At 38.1% G+C, this 15,579-nt stretch overlaps 1 protein-coding gene across 5 annotated transcripts in view; it reads left to right on the top strand.

The window, feature by feature from the left end:
• The window catches only part of emb (exportin-1 emb), a 376,112-nt gene that overhangs the window by 73,546 nt on the left and 286,987 nt on the right, over positions 1–15,579 (top strand). For all 5 annotated transcript variants that reach the window (XM_067153967.2, XM_067153969.2, XM_067153968.2 and 2 more), the window contains one exon: positions 13,685–13,804. In XM_067153967.2, the coding sequence (XP_067010068.2) occupies positions 13,685–13,804 (120 nt within the window). The remainder of the gene's footprint in view (positions 1–13,684; positions 13,805–15,579) is intronic.

Below are 15,579 nucleotides of genomic sequence, written 5' to 3'. Positions count from 1 at the left end.
TTTCATACCGCTTTTAATGTGTTCTGGGGCCAGTTTAGTATCTTTCCTGACTTTTATGGAAAATCATATACAGTATTACCCCTCTTTTACACTTTCAAGGGACCCAACACCACTTGCACGGTTTTTTCAAAAATATCACTTCCAAAATTAGGTGCGGGTCTTATTTAAAAGTTTGGGAAATTTATCTTTCCGAATGCGCGTACATCGGGCTTCACCGCCGGCGTGGCTTGGCAACAATGCTCTCTCCGCTGTCAGTATATGCTACTTCTGCGCTAGGTCTCAGTCTCACGCACGTTCTTCGAGTATCAACATGAATTCCACAAGGCATTTGCGATCTTTTACTGTGAGTGAGAAACTGAAAGTAGTTCGGGAAGCCGAAATTATTGGAAATCGTGCCGCCGGTAGGAAATACGATATTGACGAGTCGTGTATTCGGGATTGGAGAAAGAAGAAAAATGTGCTATTAACATGTAGTGGCGATCGTAGAGCTTTTCGTGGACTGAGTGTACATTTTCCAAAAATTGAAAAAAAAATCTTTATAAATATGTGATAGAAAGGTGGGAATTGTGATATGGTGTGTCAGCTGAAATGTGCCGGCTAAAGGCATTAGAGATCGCAAAGGAACTTTCAACGGAAGGGTTTAAGGCAAGCCGTGGATGGGTTTGTAATTTTTATAAAAGAAATGGGTTGAGCATATAAAGACGTACCTCAATTTCACAGCGTTTTCCTGGTGCCTACGATGAGAAGTTATTGTAATTTCAGTGTCATATAATTCGGTTGCGGAAGGAAAATGCATATTTGCTTTCCCAAATTGGCAATGCAGTTCAGACGCCAGTGTACTTTGAAATGCCAGTGGACAGGACTGGGAATGTTAAAGGTGCGAAAAATGTTACCATTAGAACAGGTGGTAATGAAAAACAACGGTGTACGGTAATGTTGTGTATTCTCGTCGACGGGACCAAATTGCCGCCGTACATTGTTCTCAAGCGAAAGACGCTTCCTAAAAATCTACCTGCTGGCGTTATCGTCAGATTTCAGAACTCCGGCTGGATAGACAGTTCACTTGTGGAAGACTTGGTAAAGTGTGTCTGGCAACGTCGCCCTGGTGCATTATTGGGACAAAAGAGCTTGCTTGTTCTTGACAGTTACTGCGGCCACACAACAGACGCTGTGCAGAAACGTATCAAGGATGGGAAAACTGACCTAGCAGTTATTCCGGGCGGGATGACGTCTATGCTACAGCCGCTGGATGTCTGCGTGAACCGTCCATTTAAAGCAGCTTTGAAACAGCTCTATGGAGAATGGGTGGCGGCTGATAATCACACACTGACGCCAACTGGTCGCATTCAGCGCCCGGAAGTTCAGCTGCTGTGTTTGTGGATTTTAACGGCATGGAATCATATCCCTGGAGACCTCATACGGAAGAGCTTCAGGAAATGTAGCATTTCTAATGTTATGGATGGCAGCGATGACATTTTGTGGGAAGGTGATGGTGGTAAAAGTTCCAAAGTTGGTACTGATGATGATGAATGAACTCGTTGGATATCATTCTGGAAATGTTTGTTTACGTACTTTTATTTGTATTTTCTAATCATTTGATGTGTGTTAGTAAAGATTGTAAGTAATTTTTGCTTCACTTTTTTAAAAAAATTTGTTCTTTCAAAATAAGGGTTCAGGTCTTATTCGGTGGCGGGTGGTATTCAAGATTATATTGTAATTTATAGAGTATTTCAATCTCAGTCGATTTACTGTACTTACCTCAAATAAAGTCCATGTAAATTTATTACTGTACTGTATTAACTGTTGACTACACTGCCTTTGTAATTCTGCTCATCCTTTGCCCAGGAGAAGGTTACTGGTGGATGGTTAAAAATTTGTGTATTACAGTGAAACCCCGATTCTCCGTTTTTGGGGGAACCGTGGAAAAAAAAAAAACGTACAACACCGGAAAATGGAGAATCCGGGTACGAATGATCCATCAACAATTTGGCTAAACATCATAAAATGAAATATATATACTTATAATCTTACAAACACCCCTAAACCAAACCAAAGTACAGCCCCAATGGGCCTTCCGCCTACCAAGCGACTGCTGCTCGGTCCGAAGGCCTGCAGATTACAAGGTGACGAATGGTCAGTGTGATGAATCCTCTCGGCTGTTCGTTATTCCTGGCTCTCTAGACCGGGGTTGTCATCTCGCCATTAAATAGCTCCTCAATTAAAGGTAATCGTCGAATGAGTGAGCCTGGAATCAGCCCTCATATCCAGGTAAAAATGCCTGACCTAGCCGGGAATCGAACCAGGGCTCTCCTGGTGAGAGGCATGCAAGTTAGACAGCGGGGCCTGCTTCAAATATTAATTACCGGTACGCGACTAAAAAATCTCGAAACTTTACTTTCAGTTTTACCACGGAAACTTCATCAGTTTCCTCTGAAAACTTCTTTCAGTTCAGCAGCTTTGATCAGCCAAACTCTTCGAAAAATCTAATACCCGTAACGCCAAGCCAAACAACAATTGGCTACAAGTAGTTTTTAATTCTCTAATCTAATAAAATAAAGCTCATTACATACAAAAGCGCCCAACATGATGGCGAAACTTTTTTAAAAAATCTTCCATTGTAATTTGGTTACCAGTATACTGTTCGTAGTCAGTTAATGGAAATCTTGTACTGCGTAAATTAGGCCTACATCGACTTCTAAAGGTTATGTTGAATTAGAGAATATGGTTTCGAATGTAAGCATCGATTCTCAAGTTCTGGAATGCATTATATACATTTCTGCCCGTCACTAATCACAATCAAATTGGAAAGAGAAAAAATATTATTAACACTTTTGAAATTAAGGTTATTCACAACCTTGAGCTCAGCTGGAAAGCGCGCTTGCTGTACAAGTCGGTCCGAGTGCGAAATGATACAAACTTTTTAAATGCCACGAGTGCAAATAAAACGACTGCGGTTTTTGTAACATTTTAACACAAACACCTGAAATTCCCAGTCTAATATTAGGACAAGAACAGTAATAGGCAATCCCAGAACGTCCCTTGGCTTTATATATGTAAGATGCAACACCTGTTCTGGTCTCAATAACATAATCGTATACGATAATATTGACTTACTAAATTTGTGTTGCTTAAGAAAGAGCAGTTTTGATTCCTGCCTGAAAACCCAGTGACTATACAGTGCCCTGAGGGAAGTGCCAAAAATCTGTTCGAAATACACTAGAAAAAAGTCAAAAATATAAACATCTTACCCTGGACATAATGTAAACGTGTTGCAAGTACGAATATTTGAAGAAACTCATTCAGTCTTCCAGGAGAGTTGCCGAAATGCGCTCTGTCTCCTTCCAATTGTTGTAGACAAACTCTGCTTTATGATTTCCGAGGATTCTCTAAACAGTACCATCCGAATGCGATGCTAGGATGGTCTCTTATGCAAGTTCACCGCCGATCGCTTTTGCAGTACAGTAGGCTACTTCCTCAAATTAACGCAATGACGGGACATTAACATCGTGATCCGTAAGTATGTTGTAGCCGTCCTTTCATGAGATACAGTTTCTTGAAAAACGCGTGATCAAGGATTTAGCATTGTTGGGACTGAAATTTCTGGACGATTGATCCGGGAAATCGTTTCTTTGAGGAACGGATAATGTGGGATATTTACAACGTGATTTAATTACGATGCTCGTGGGACCGCATAATTCGAACGAATAATACGGGAAAATGTAGTTTCCGGAAATGTATAATCGAGGTTCTACTATATATTCTTTTAATATGCAGTAGTTCCTTTTTTACAATGGCTATAGAATTATCGAAGATGCTATATTGTCTCTGAATGAAACCTTTTAGTTGCTACTATTGTTCCTGTGTTTACAACATTAACACAAATTTAATCCAGATGGAAAACTACACTATCACTGCTTCCTACCAAAATAGTCCAGAATCGATCTCTGTTTACACTTCTTATTTCTTATGACCTTTATTTCATTTAAAGCTCATAATGGTTATGGAAATTATTTTCACCCCCCCTCTACAGATGACGGATACCTGCGTGAAACATCCACTGCTGCACTTGCATCAGCACTGGTAGGCATCACTTCACTGTCTTCCTCTGCTTCATCACTGTCACTGGTGGGAGACTCGGCTGCTGTTTGCTCAGCAACCAACTCCTCCACACTTCTTTCCTCTGCAGTGATCACAGAATCATCTACACAAAGAAAATCTTCAGTAGTGCAGTCTGACTGCAGCATTCTCCATACATCAGGTAGCGGGCTTTCTCCTTCGTCTTCTGGCAGCTTAGATTTGGGATGATTCTTAAAAAATCCTACTTTCGAGAAACAATTTGAGATGGTAGTTTGCTTCACGGCTTTCCAATACTTTGCAATGAAGTGAAGCGCAACCAGGAATGAAACTTTAAGTGATGATGGATCCTTTCCAGCATCCATAAGGAATAAAATTCGCTGCACCAGTTTCTTCCTATAAAGTGACTTAAAGGAGTGAATAACCCCTAAATGCATAGGTTCTAGCTTGCTTGTACAGTTAGCAGGCAGACATTCTAATTGCAGGACAACGGTCCATGAAAAGAAGGATCTTCCTGTTTTGCGCACCCATTTTTGAATCTAGAGCAATTAACTGCTGTCGGAAAAGATCTGAGATCATCCAAGCTTTATGATTGGCATCGTATGCGGTAGGTAATGATTGCACACTCTTGAAGCAGCAAGGCTTTTTAGATTTCCCTATCACACAGGGGTGGAACTTCTCAGAGCCATCAGCATTGGCTCCCAACATGACTGTGAGCCTCATCTTGCTGTGTTTCCCACCATTGCATTTATCTCCTTTGAATGCCAAAGTCTTGCTGGGCAACACACTGAAAAACAGTCCAGTTTCATCTAGGTTAAAAATGTTCCTGGGTTCGCAATCCTTGGTCATCTCCTGCACTCTTCTGTTGATCCATTCTTCCACAGTTTCATCACTAACTGCATTCTCCACAAACAGTTTTATAGGTTAGGTTATACCTTTTCCTAAATCGGTCCATCCAGCTATTGGACGCGCTGAAATTTTCAATGCCAAGAATATTGGCCACTTTAAGTGCCTTTACCCTTAAGAGCACACCATCAATTGGAATGCCTGTGGCTCTTGAAGTTTCAAACCAACTTTTTACAATTTTTCCCATTTTCTCGTATTTGCAGTATGACGTATACATCCTTTTCTTGGAGTTTGGTCCTCATTCTGAAGCACTTGATGTAATGCTTCCTCTGTTTTTCACAATTGTATTCAGCATGGATACAGGAAGCTGCAATTCGCGTGCCAGTGAAACACGTGTTCCGCGGTACGAATCAACCTTTTCTAATATTCAAACTTTCTCATCCATAGTGAAAGTTTTTCTTTCCTTCTTTTTTTCTATTATTAGCAGGAAAGCAATAAAGCAATAACAAAGAAGTATTAACAAATACACATGACGGGAAAGGAAGATCGCGGCAATTCACTTTGACCGCTCGACTCGCATAACAAGAACAAAAAAGCAACAAATAACAAAAATAAATGTGACGAATCGGCGACAATAACGTTAACAATTCCAACAACAAACGCAAGTGTAAAACAATAACCGTGAAATAACGAACTCGGGCAAGACAAATGCTGAATCACTTGATAACGTCTCCTTCTTGTGGCTTATACTGTACTTAGCAATAAAGCAAACCTGATTTCTTCTTCTACTTCTTCTTCTTCTCCTTTGCGGTTTTGTTGGGCTCTGCATTTTGCCGTTACCCAGGTACTATATGTGTGGTATTATACATGTTTTTTATTTCTATTGGGTGTTTGTTTTCTTGCCTTCAAGTCATAGGATTATGGTGGAAAGTTTGTGTGTATGTGAAATTTAGAGTTAATTCAACTTATTGTCGGATTTGAAAATAAGGTTTAGGGCGTTGTGGAAAACACGTGATATCAAAGCATGCTCTGCGTTGATTAAGCGGAAGTTCAATGCTGCGAGTTTTAAGATTTGTTGATTTGGTCGTCATGCTATGGTTACTCAAATCATTTTAGGTTAGTTGCAACGACATTTTACCTCGAATTTTTTCCTCTCGAATGGCCTGTTGTGGTGTAAATGGCGGGAAGCATAAATGTCGCAAACATAAATTTGAGGATGTTAATACATTGTGAGCATAGAAAATCTCAAGGGACCAACAAAAATGTTGTAAAAGACGGGAAAACGTAAACGCCAGGAACTGTATCGTTGTAAGAACAACCTTAAACCGAAGCAGTTTTTCATTCACTGACAATCTGTCAATGAAACACAAACTGTAACTACAGTACAGTGTGTAAGGTAGATATCTCTGTTTAATTGCTGTCACTGTGTAAATAATGTATGATGTTACAATTTATGTTAATACGGGCAAAGATCTCTTGAAAGGGTGTTTTTTCCTACTGAAACCTCAATTTAAGGTAAACCCCCATTTAAAGTTAAAAATATCAGGTCACTGTAAAAACGTTAAATAGGGGTTCTACTGTATAACATTTTTATCAGTACAGCCTACAACTAACCTAAAATACCAAATTTTATCCAGATTTCATTAAATAGAAATTATTCACTAAAAGTTATCAAAGCCAGTGCGGTGCTAGGTCTCCCTATCCAACCATGTTCTCAGTGACTCACATGTTCCCTTCTACCTTATTCTCTTGTGCTAAAGGCGAGTTTAGGCAGTGCCTTTTTTCATGCAGCTTGAGGCAAGGCGGGGCAAGTTGGAGCATGCAGCGCTGCACGAGTCAGTCTTGTGCACACGACTAGGTGCAAGTCTTTGCAAGCGCTTCCCAAGCAGAGTGGGAAACTCCGTGTGTTGCTCGTACAACCTACTGTAGTGGAGAAAAGTACAGGTCTAGACACCAGAGTTAATGTGTTAATAAAAAGTTTATCCTTTGTCGCACATAGAAAGAAGCTGCACAATAATTTAGCTTATTTTATTCCACGTTTAATTATGTGCAGTAGAAATTTTGATTGTGGCTAGTTAAAATTTTAACTCAGGTTGGACAAAGAAAGTGCTTTTATTTTTTCCATTTCCAACGGAGCACTCGCTTTGAAAATTTATAACTTTAAAAGTATTGATCTAATTGTTACTACACTGTAATGCACCTTAAGTAACTTATTGTTGATACGTTCAGCAAGTTTTTATTTCATGTGATATTTGTGAGAAAGGTTGTTGTGAAACAATATTTTATCATTACTGGGTGATCATAGCAGTAAAAATTCGGCATGTTATAAAGCTCATGAGAATGTCAGGCTAAAATTAAAACTGCTTTTTGCCTGCATGCAATTGTTGATTTTGTATTGATTTATATTTGAGTAAATATTGTTGATGTGTACAGCAAGTTTTTATTTCATCTTATGTTTGTGAAAAAGTTTGTTGTAAATTTTCGAACCACCATCAGGGAGATCCAGATGCTATTCCAAATACAGATGTCAACTACTCAGGTAATAGCTTTCCTATTGCAAAACCTGGCATTCCAAATACTGGGCAACATGCTGTTATCAGCCGGTAGGAGACACCATTGCACTTGTTCAGTGAGAGAATTGGTGCGGAACTAACTAGTTAAGCTCTATTCCAGCCCGGTACAAACATATTTTATAAGTTTCGTATCTTAGAAGTGAAGCTTCCACGGTGTGAAGAATTATTTAATTTAATTTCCGGGTTGAACCGTGTTGTACTTGTACGCATATCACGTACAGTATGTATCAAATAAAATAAACAATGTAACAACACAATGGTCTTGTGTAATTTGCTTCATGGCTGATGACCTACAATTTAGGTCAAAACTAGTTCCTGCATGTTAATATAAACTTTACAATGACGAAAAATGAAAGTATCCTCCTATTCAATACATCATATATTCCGTCATTAGACGGAGTAAACAGTTCAGACATGTTTCGGCTCGTTTGAGCCATCTTCAGTGATAAAATTAGGGGGGTTGGAATAATTTACATTTCGCCATTGTAAAGTGAAAACCGTCAATACGGAATGATTCTAATATCTTGTAATGTTAATATAAATGTATATCATGAAACTTTACCTTATTTGTCATGTGGTTTGTTCATATCATTTTTAATATTATAGACACTACTCTGTCTATTGTTCAAACTTTTTACAGAAATTTATTTTATTCAACCAGCCTTAAAATTCTATTGATTGTATGTACAGAAGACCATTGTGTTGTTACATTGTTTGTTCGGTACATTTGTATAATTTGCTTCATGGCTGATGATGACCAACGATTTAGGTCAAAACTAATCTGTGAAGTTAATATAAATGTGTATCGTTCATAATTTGTATTGAAAAGGTGGACCTTAAATACTATTGTAAGTGCACTTCTAGAGACCAACAATTCTCGCGAAGCATTTCGCGGGCCAACAAGCGGCAAGTTTCTGAAAGTAGAGGAGGATATGCTTAATTGTGATTTCATTACGCAACGTTGGATATGTTGTTTCTCACAAAATTCTGTATTTTAAAGGAAAAGAAATAGCTGCTGCACATTGAACCAGTGTGTCAGATTCAAAGGTTATCTGAGGCTAAATGATTAATTTTATGAAGAGAAAGGGACTTACTCTTCGACGAAGAACAATGCTATGCCAAAAAATGCCGAATGATTTCAACTAAAAAGTATTTGATTTTCATCGCATTGTGAGTGAGGAGTGTCAAGTGAAGGAATATTCGCTCTCCCAAATAGAAACCGCAGATCAGACTCAATCGGTTTCCGTATGCCACCGAGTCGAACAAGTGATTGAAAAACGATGTACTGCAACGCCTGCTGTAACAGGTGATAGCAGGAAGCTTGCACTTCACGTTGATCTAAAATGAAAAACAATGTCTAAAGTAAAATTTCCATGAGGGGGTGGATGGACATGCCATTCGTATGAGATTGGATGCGAATGGTTTGAGGAAATCTAGCAGAGTCCCTTGTTCAATACCCGGCCCTTCTCGTGTTGGACAGTTTTTTTTCTTTCTGGTATGTCATTATGTAATTGAATTGTACTTTTATTGGTTCATGTTTATTTTGCTTCAGGAGGTCGTACTGTCGGCTCATAAAGGGGAGAATATTTCCAGTGTCGGTACTTCAAACCTACATGTCCAACTTTCTGGATGTACCCTATTTGACTTTTCAGAAAAAGTCTTGTGCCAGAATTTTACGCCAAATGACTATAACCACAAATGAGTTAAACCAATTGTGTGCATATTATATTTGTTGTATCTTTTTAAATGTAGATGAATTGTAAATAATTATTAACTAATTCCTTGAATAATTTACGCGTCCACAATTTTTCGCCTGTGTTTTTCGTCAAAAAAGTGGGTTAATTACGCAAGAAAGTACGGTATGCTGACGACTGACGAAGGAGCGTTGTAAATCTTTCAAACATTTTATTTTATGATTTATTTTTAAAGTTTGAACTCTGTAAATAGGCAATAAAAACTTGTAAATACTGTGTGATAAGAGTCGCCTGTAGCTAGAAAAAGTGAAGTCACAGCTAACAATGTGCACAGTGAAATGGCTTCTTCATATTAGTGTTTTCCTTATTTATGAATGGCCCAATCACCTGCAAGAGTATTTCTAAGTCCTGTGGAGACATACAGTACAAGTAAAATTACAAAACAAATAGCTATCAATACTGACGTCTTGAATATTTAATGCCGTATTCCGACCGCGTAGGAAGTCTGACACCCATTGCTTTTGATAACGTTTGCGTTTATTAGCAGTAATTATCGGAACAGCAGCAGTGGCACTAGCAGATTTAAACTGTTTAGAAGCCATTTTCGAATACTGCATGTGCCTAATTTCTGTCCGTGTGAACACGAAGAGATGAGAGGCATGGTTCCTGTGCCTCTTGCACCTTGCGGCTTGCAATACAGCATACGGCGTTGCACGAAAAAAGGTACCATCTAAACGCGCCTTAAGGTCTTTATGAATGGTGTTTGCTGAAGGGGCAATAGCAGCTATTACATTGTTGCAAATGTATCTTATTGTGGTGTTATGGACAGTGTATATTCTGCTATTGTAACAATAAAATACATGATTCATACTGTGAAACAGCGTATAGATTCACACCTTTTAAATCCAAATTAGCCATAAAGTGTTCTTAATTTTTTAACCATTTAACACGTTCACTGCTGGTCCTTTAGACCCTTCCATTACGAAGGAGCTGAAATCATTATTATATAAAGATTTGCATATGTAAGAAAGCTTATAAGCGTCAGTAGCGTGGGCTTAACAGCATACTCTGACGCTTATGAGCATCACCAGCTGTAAATGTGTTAATTTTTTAAAATTAAAACCAAAAGCTACTACAAGTTTTGTTTTCCATTAAAACCTGTTATCTTTAAAATGCTTTTTTTATTAACATACATACATACATACATACATTATCATTATAGACTGTTATGCCTTTCAGCGTTCAGTCTGCAAGCCTCTGAGAATTTACTAAACGTCGCCACAATCCTCGATTTGCAACTAGTGTTGTGGCCTCATTTAGTTCTATACCTCTTATCTTTAAATCGTTAGAAACAGAGTCTAACCATCGTCGTCTTGGTCTCCCTCTACTTCTCTTACCCTCCATAACAGAGTCCATTATTCTCCTAGGTAACCTATCCTCCTCCATTCGCCTCACATGACCCCACCACCGAAGCCGGTTTATGCGTACAGCTTCATCCATCGAGTTCATCCCTAAATTAGCCTTTATCTCCTCATTCTGAGTTCCCTCCTGCCATTGTTCCCACCTGTTTGTACCAGCAATCATTCTTGCTACTTTCATGTCTGTTACTTCTAACTTATGAATAAGATATCCTGAGTCCACCCAGCTTTCGCTCCCATAAAGCAAAGTTGGTCTGAAAACAGACCGATGTAAAGATAGTTTCGACTGGGAGCTGACTTCCTTCTTACAGAATACTGCTGATCGCAACTGCGAGCTCACTGCATTAGCTTTACTACACCTTGATTCAATCTCACTCACTATATTACCATCCTGGGAAAACACACAACCTAAATACTTGAAATTATCGACCTGGACAACTTGTAATACTGTTCTAGCTTTGTATCACCAATCTGACATTCAATTCTGTTGGATTTCTTACCTACTGACATCAATTTAGTCTTCGAGAGGCTAATTTTCATACCATACTCATTGCACCTATTTTCAAGCTCCAAGATGTTAGACTGCAGGCTTTCGGCACAGTCTGCCATTAAGACCAAGTCGTCTGCATAGGTCAGGCTGCTTACTACATTTCCACCTAACTGAATCCCTCCCTGCCATTTTATACCTTTCAGCATATGATCCATGTAAACTACAAACAGCAAAGGTGAAAAATTACAGCCTTGTCTAACACCTGTATGTACCCTGAACCAAGAACTCATTCTACCATCAATTCTCACTGAAGCCCAATTGTCAACATAAATGCCTTTGGTTGATTTTAATAATCTACCTTTAATTCCATAGTCCCGCAGTATAGCGAACATATTTTCCCTCGGTACCCTGTCATATGCTTTCTCTAGATCTACGAAACATAAACACAACTGCCTATTCCTCTCGTATTATTTTTCAATTACCTGGCGCATACTGAAAATCTGATCCTGACAGCCTCTCTGTGGTCTGAAACCACACTGGTTTTCATCCAACTTCCTCTGAACGACTGATCGCACCCTCCCTTCCAAGATGCCTGTGAATATTTTGCCTGGTATACTAATCAATGAGATACCTCGATAGTTGTTGCAATCCTTCCTGTTCCCTTGCTTATAGATAGGTGCAATTACTGCTTTTGTCCAATCTGAAGGTACCTTACCATCACTCCATGCTAATTTTACTACTCTATGAAGCCATTTCATCCCTGTCTTCCCACTATACTTCACCATTTCAGGTCTAATTTCATCTAATCCTGCTGCCTTATGACAATGGAGTTTATTTACTATCCTTTCCACTTCCTCAAGCATAATTTCACCAACATAATTTTCCTCCTCCCCATGAGCTTGACTGTTTGCAACACCACCATGATGATTTCCTTTTACATTGAGAAGATGTTCAAAATATTCCCTCCACCTCTCCAGTGATTCCCTGGGATCTGTTATGAGTTCACCTGAATTACTCAAAACACTGTTCATTTCCTTTTTCCCTCCCTTCCTAAGATTCTTTATTACTGTCCAGAAAGGTTTCCCTGCTGCTTGACCTAGCCTTTCCAGGTTATTACCAAAATCTTCCCATGACTTCTTTTTGGATTCAACAACTATTTTTTTCGCTCTGTTTCTTTCATCTACGTACAGATCCCTGTCTGCCTCGGCCGTTGTTTGGAGCCATTTCTGATAAGCCTCCTTTTTACGTTTACAGGCTGCTCTCACTTCATTCCACCAAGATGTTCGCCTTTTCCCATCTTTACACACAGTTGTTCCTAGGCATTCCCTTGCTGTTTCTACTACAGCATCCCTGTATGCCACCCATTCACTTTCTATATCCTGAACCTGCTTACTGTCTACTGTTCGAAACTTCTCACTAATCATATCCATATACTTCTAATTTCCTCGTCCTGGAGATTTTCTGCCCTTATTCGTTTGCAGACAGATTTCACTTTCTCTACCCTAGGCCTAGAGATACTTAGTTCACTACAGATCAGATAATGGTCTGTATCATCGAAAAATCCACGAAAAACTCGTACATTTCTAAAAGATTTCCTGAATTGAAAGTCTGTTAAGATATAGTGTATTATGGATCTGGTACCCCTAGCCTCCCATGTGTAGCGGTGAATAGCCTTATGCTTGAAGAATGTATTCGGAACAGCTAAACCCATACTAGCACAGAAGTCCAGCAAACGCTTCCCATTCCCATTAGCTTCCATATCTTCCCCACATTTACCAATCACCCTTTCGTATCCTTCAGTTCTATTCCCAACTCTCGCATTGAAATCGCCCATTAGCACTATTCTATCCTTGCTGTTGACCCTGACCACGATGTCACTCAATGCATCATAAAACTTGTCAACTTCATCCTCATCTGCACCCTCACATGGTGAATACACGAACACAATTCTTGTCCTAATTCCTCCAACTGAAAAATCTACCCATATCATTCGCTGATTTATGTGTCTAACAGGAACTATGTTGCGTGCAATGGTATTCCTGATAAAGAGCCCTACCCCAGACTCTGCCCTTCCCTTTCTAACACCCGTACCGAGCTCAGAACACTTTCAGCTTTTTATTAACAATGATAGATTTTTCTGAATAACCTTTTATTAAATTTGACATTGACTTGATGAAAAACATCAGTGTTCTGTACTATTAAGGCCATTTTGCATAAAAGCGTAATAAATCAACTCTTATTTTATTTAACCTCGTTATATTAAAACTTTTATCATTTGAAATCCCAAAAATGGAAGCTTTTTTCTCTTCGTTTTAGATATAGTTCAAGATGATTCATTTTCACATGTTTTTGTAACTTTGTTTTGGAGATTTTTTGTTTTTGTTTTGTTATGTCTACAAATTTTTATCATTTACATCTTGGCTGTAGGCTTAATCACACTCCTTTATTACACAATAAGATTAATATATTGCACTGAATTCTTTGTTTTTAATTTAAGAGGATCTCTTTTTTGTTAATGTTATGAATTCAGTTCCTGTGAAAATATTAAGGAAGGCTGTTATTGTATATCATTTATTTTTGTTTTTCTAGGACAACTCTCAAAATGCTCCTCTAGTAGGTGCAACATTGGAGACGTTATTAAGGTTTCTTAATTGGATACCATTGGGTTATATCTTTGAAACCAAACTTATTAGCACGCTGGTATTCAAGGTATGTAATTCTTTTCATTGGAAATGAATGAGGTAATATATTTTCTTTGTATTGAAGATCTCATAGATAAAGGCTGGAAATTATCTTCAAATTCATTACCTGATATCAAACTTGTGTTGGGAAATATGTTCAACATTTAACTTACTTCCTGGCTTCCGAACTTTGAGCTTTTTCAGCTAAATGGTGTGAGATAAATTGTACAAAATATAAAAAACGGAGTAGACATTTTGATTGACCTGTGCCATTGTTCATCAGGACAATTGATGAATGAAATAACACTGGTTTTTAAGATGTACTCTCTGTGTTGCAGACTATTGTTGCTCTCTAAGTGAAGCAAATACTGGGAACCAAGCTGTGCTGAGAATGTAATCTGCATGTCTGTTCAAATTTGCTTCTCTTACTTTCCTAGAATCATTGTGTTTCACTCAAGCCAATACTTTGGTATTTTTTAACATGACGTCGTGACTGGGTGACTAGACAGGATTTGCTAATGTTGACTTACCTGGATGGTTATGTCGAATGCATCAGTCATGTTCCTTGATGCGTATGGATACCCATCTTTGATGTCTGTCCACTGTAAACTTCACCACAAGTGCATGGAAACTTGTAAACACCGGGATGTTGCAGTTTTAATATCTGATCTTTAGTTGGGCCAAGAAGTTGCTTCACCTTTGTGCATGTTCCATATATGGTCTTGATATTGTGTTTGCAGAGAATCCTGGCTGTATGATAAGTTGTCTCAATATACCACAGATCTGCTGTACTCTGTACATGATGAAATCAGCATCTCTCATAAATGATTACCCCAACACTGCCATTTTTAGGGCCATGTACCCAGACAAAATGTTTCATGACCTTTATGCTATTTTTTCTACTTTTTCCTCAATTACCTTTATTCTCCTGTTGCATTTGTTACTACTTTTCAAGAATTCCTTCCTAACAACATTAAATTTACCTTTAAGCTGATCAGTCTGCTCCAGTCGTTGAGCTTCTGCTCGACTGTTACCTTCTGGATTTCTTTACTCTTTTACAAGTGATTATTTTCATTTTGACCGTATAGAAATTCAATGATTAAATGTTAAACAATTAATTGAAACCACCTGTTCAATACTAGTTAAGTCTGTAGGACTATAACACTGTCATTATATTAAGTCCAAGTATGGTACATGTTTCATCTGTCATTGCAGGCATCATCAGCCATGAAATCTGTCTTCAAGTCAGAGCTTTGAGTGGATGCTATACTATGATTATTCATAAATCAATATTTTTTATATAACAGTTTTCACTGAAGTACAAGACATTAGGTCATATTGGAGTGAACAAGCCGTTCATGTCTTTAAAGTTCTAATGTGACATCCAACTCATGTTCACATCCAATGAAAATAATATTAACTGTCAACTCTCATAATGCCGGTAATGAGAACGGCATGATACAAGTGAGTTTAAAACATCTGTACATTTTTACAACCTATTAGGAGATTAACTTGTACTAGAACTATTCTTAAAAACTATTTTTTACTCAATTTACACTAATATTTATTATTATTATTATTATTATTATTATTATTATTATTATTATTATTATTATTATTATTATTATTATTATTATTATTACAACTTCCCCCATGCGGAGGCTGCCACAAGGACAAAGTATGTCGACTACACGGTATTTTGTCTTCTAAGTTACTATTGAGTTTGCTAGTGTACCAGGTAGACAAATCACAAGGCTCAGGAATAAATTTGCAATATTGTTGTTCAAATGTTATATAGATATT

The sequence above is a fragment of the Anabrus simplex genome, chromosome 9, assembly GCF_040414725.1.
Source record: "Anabrus simplex isolate iqAnaSimp1 chromosome 9, ASM4041472v1, whole genome shotgun sequence".
NCBI classification, from domain to species: Eukaryota; Metazoa; Arthropoda; class Insecta; order Orthoptera; family Tettigoniidae; genus Anabrus; species Anabrus simplex.
Note: the sequence above shows the minus strand (reverse complement) of the source record. Positions and strands in the feature narration are given on the sequence as shown.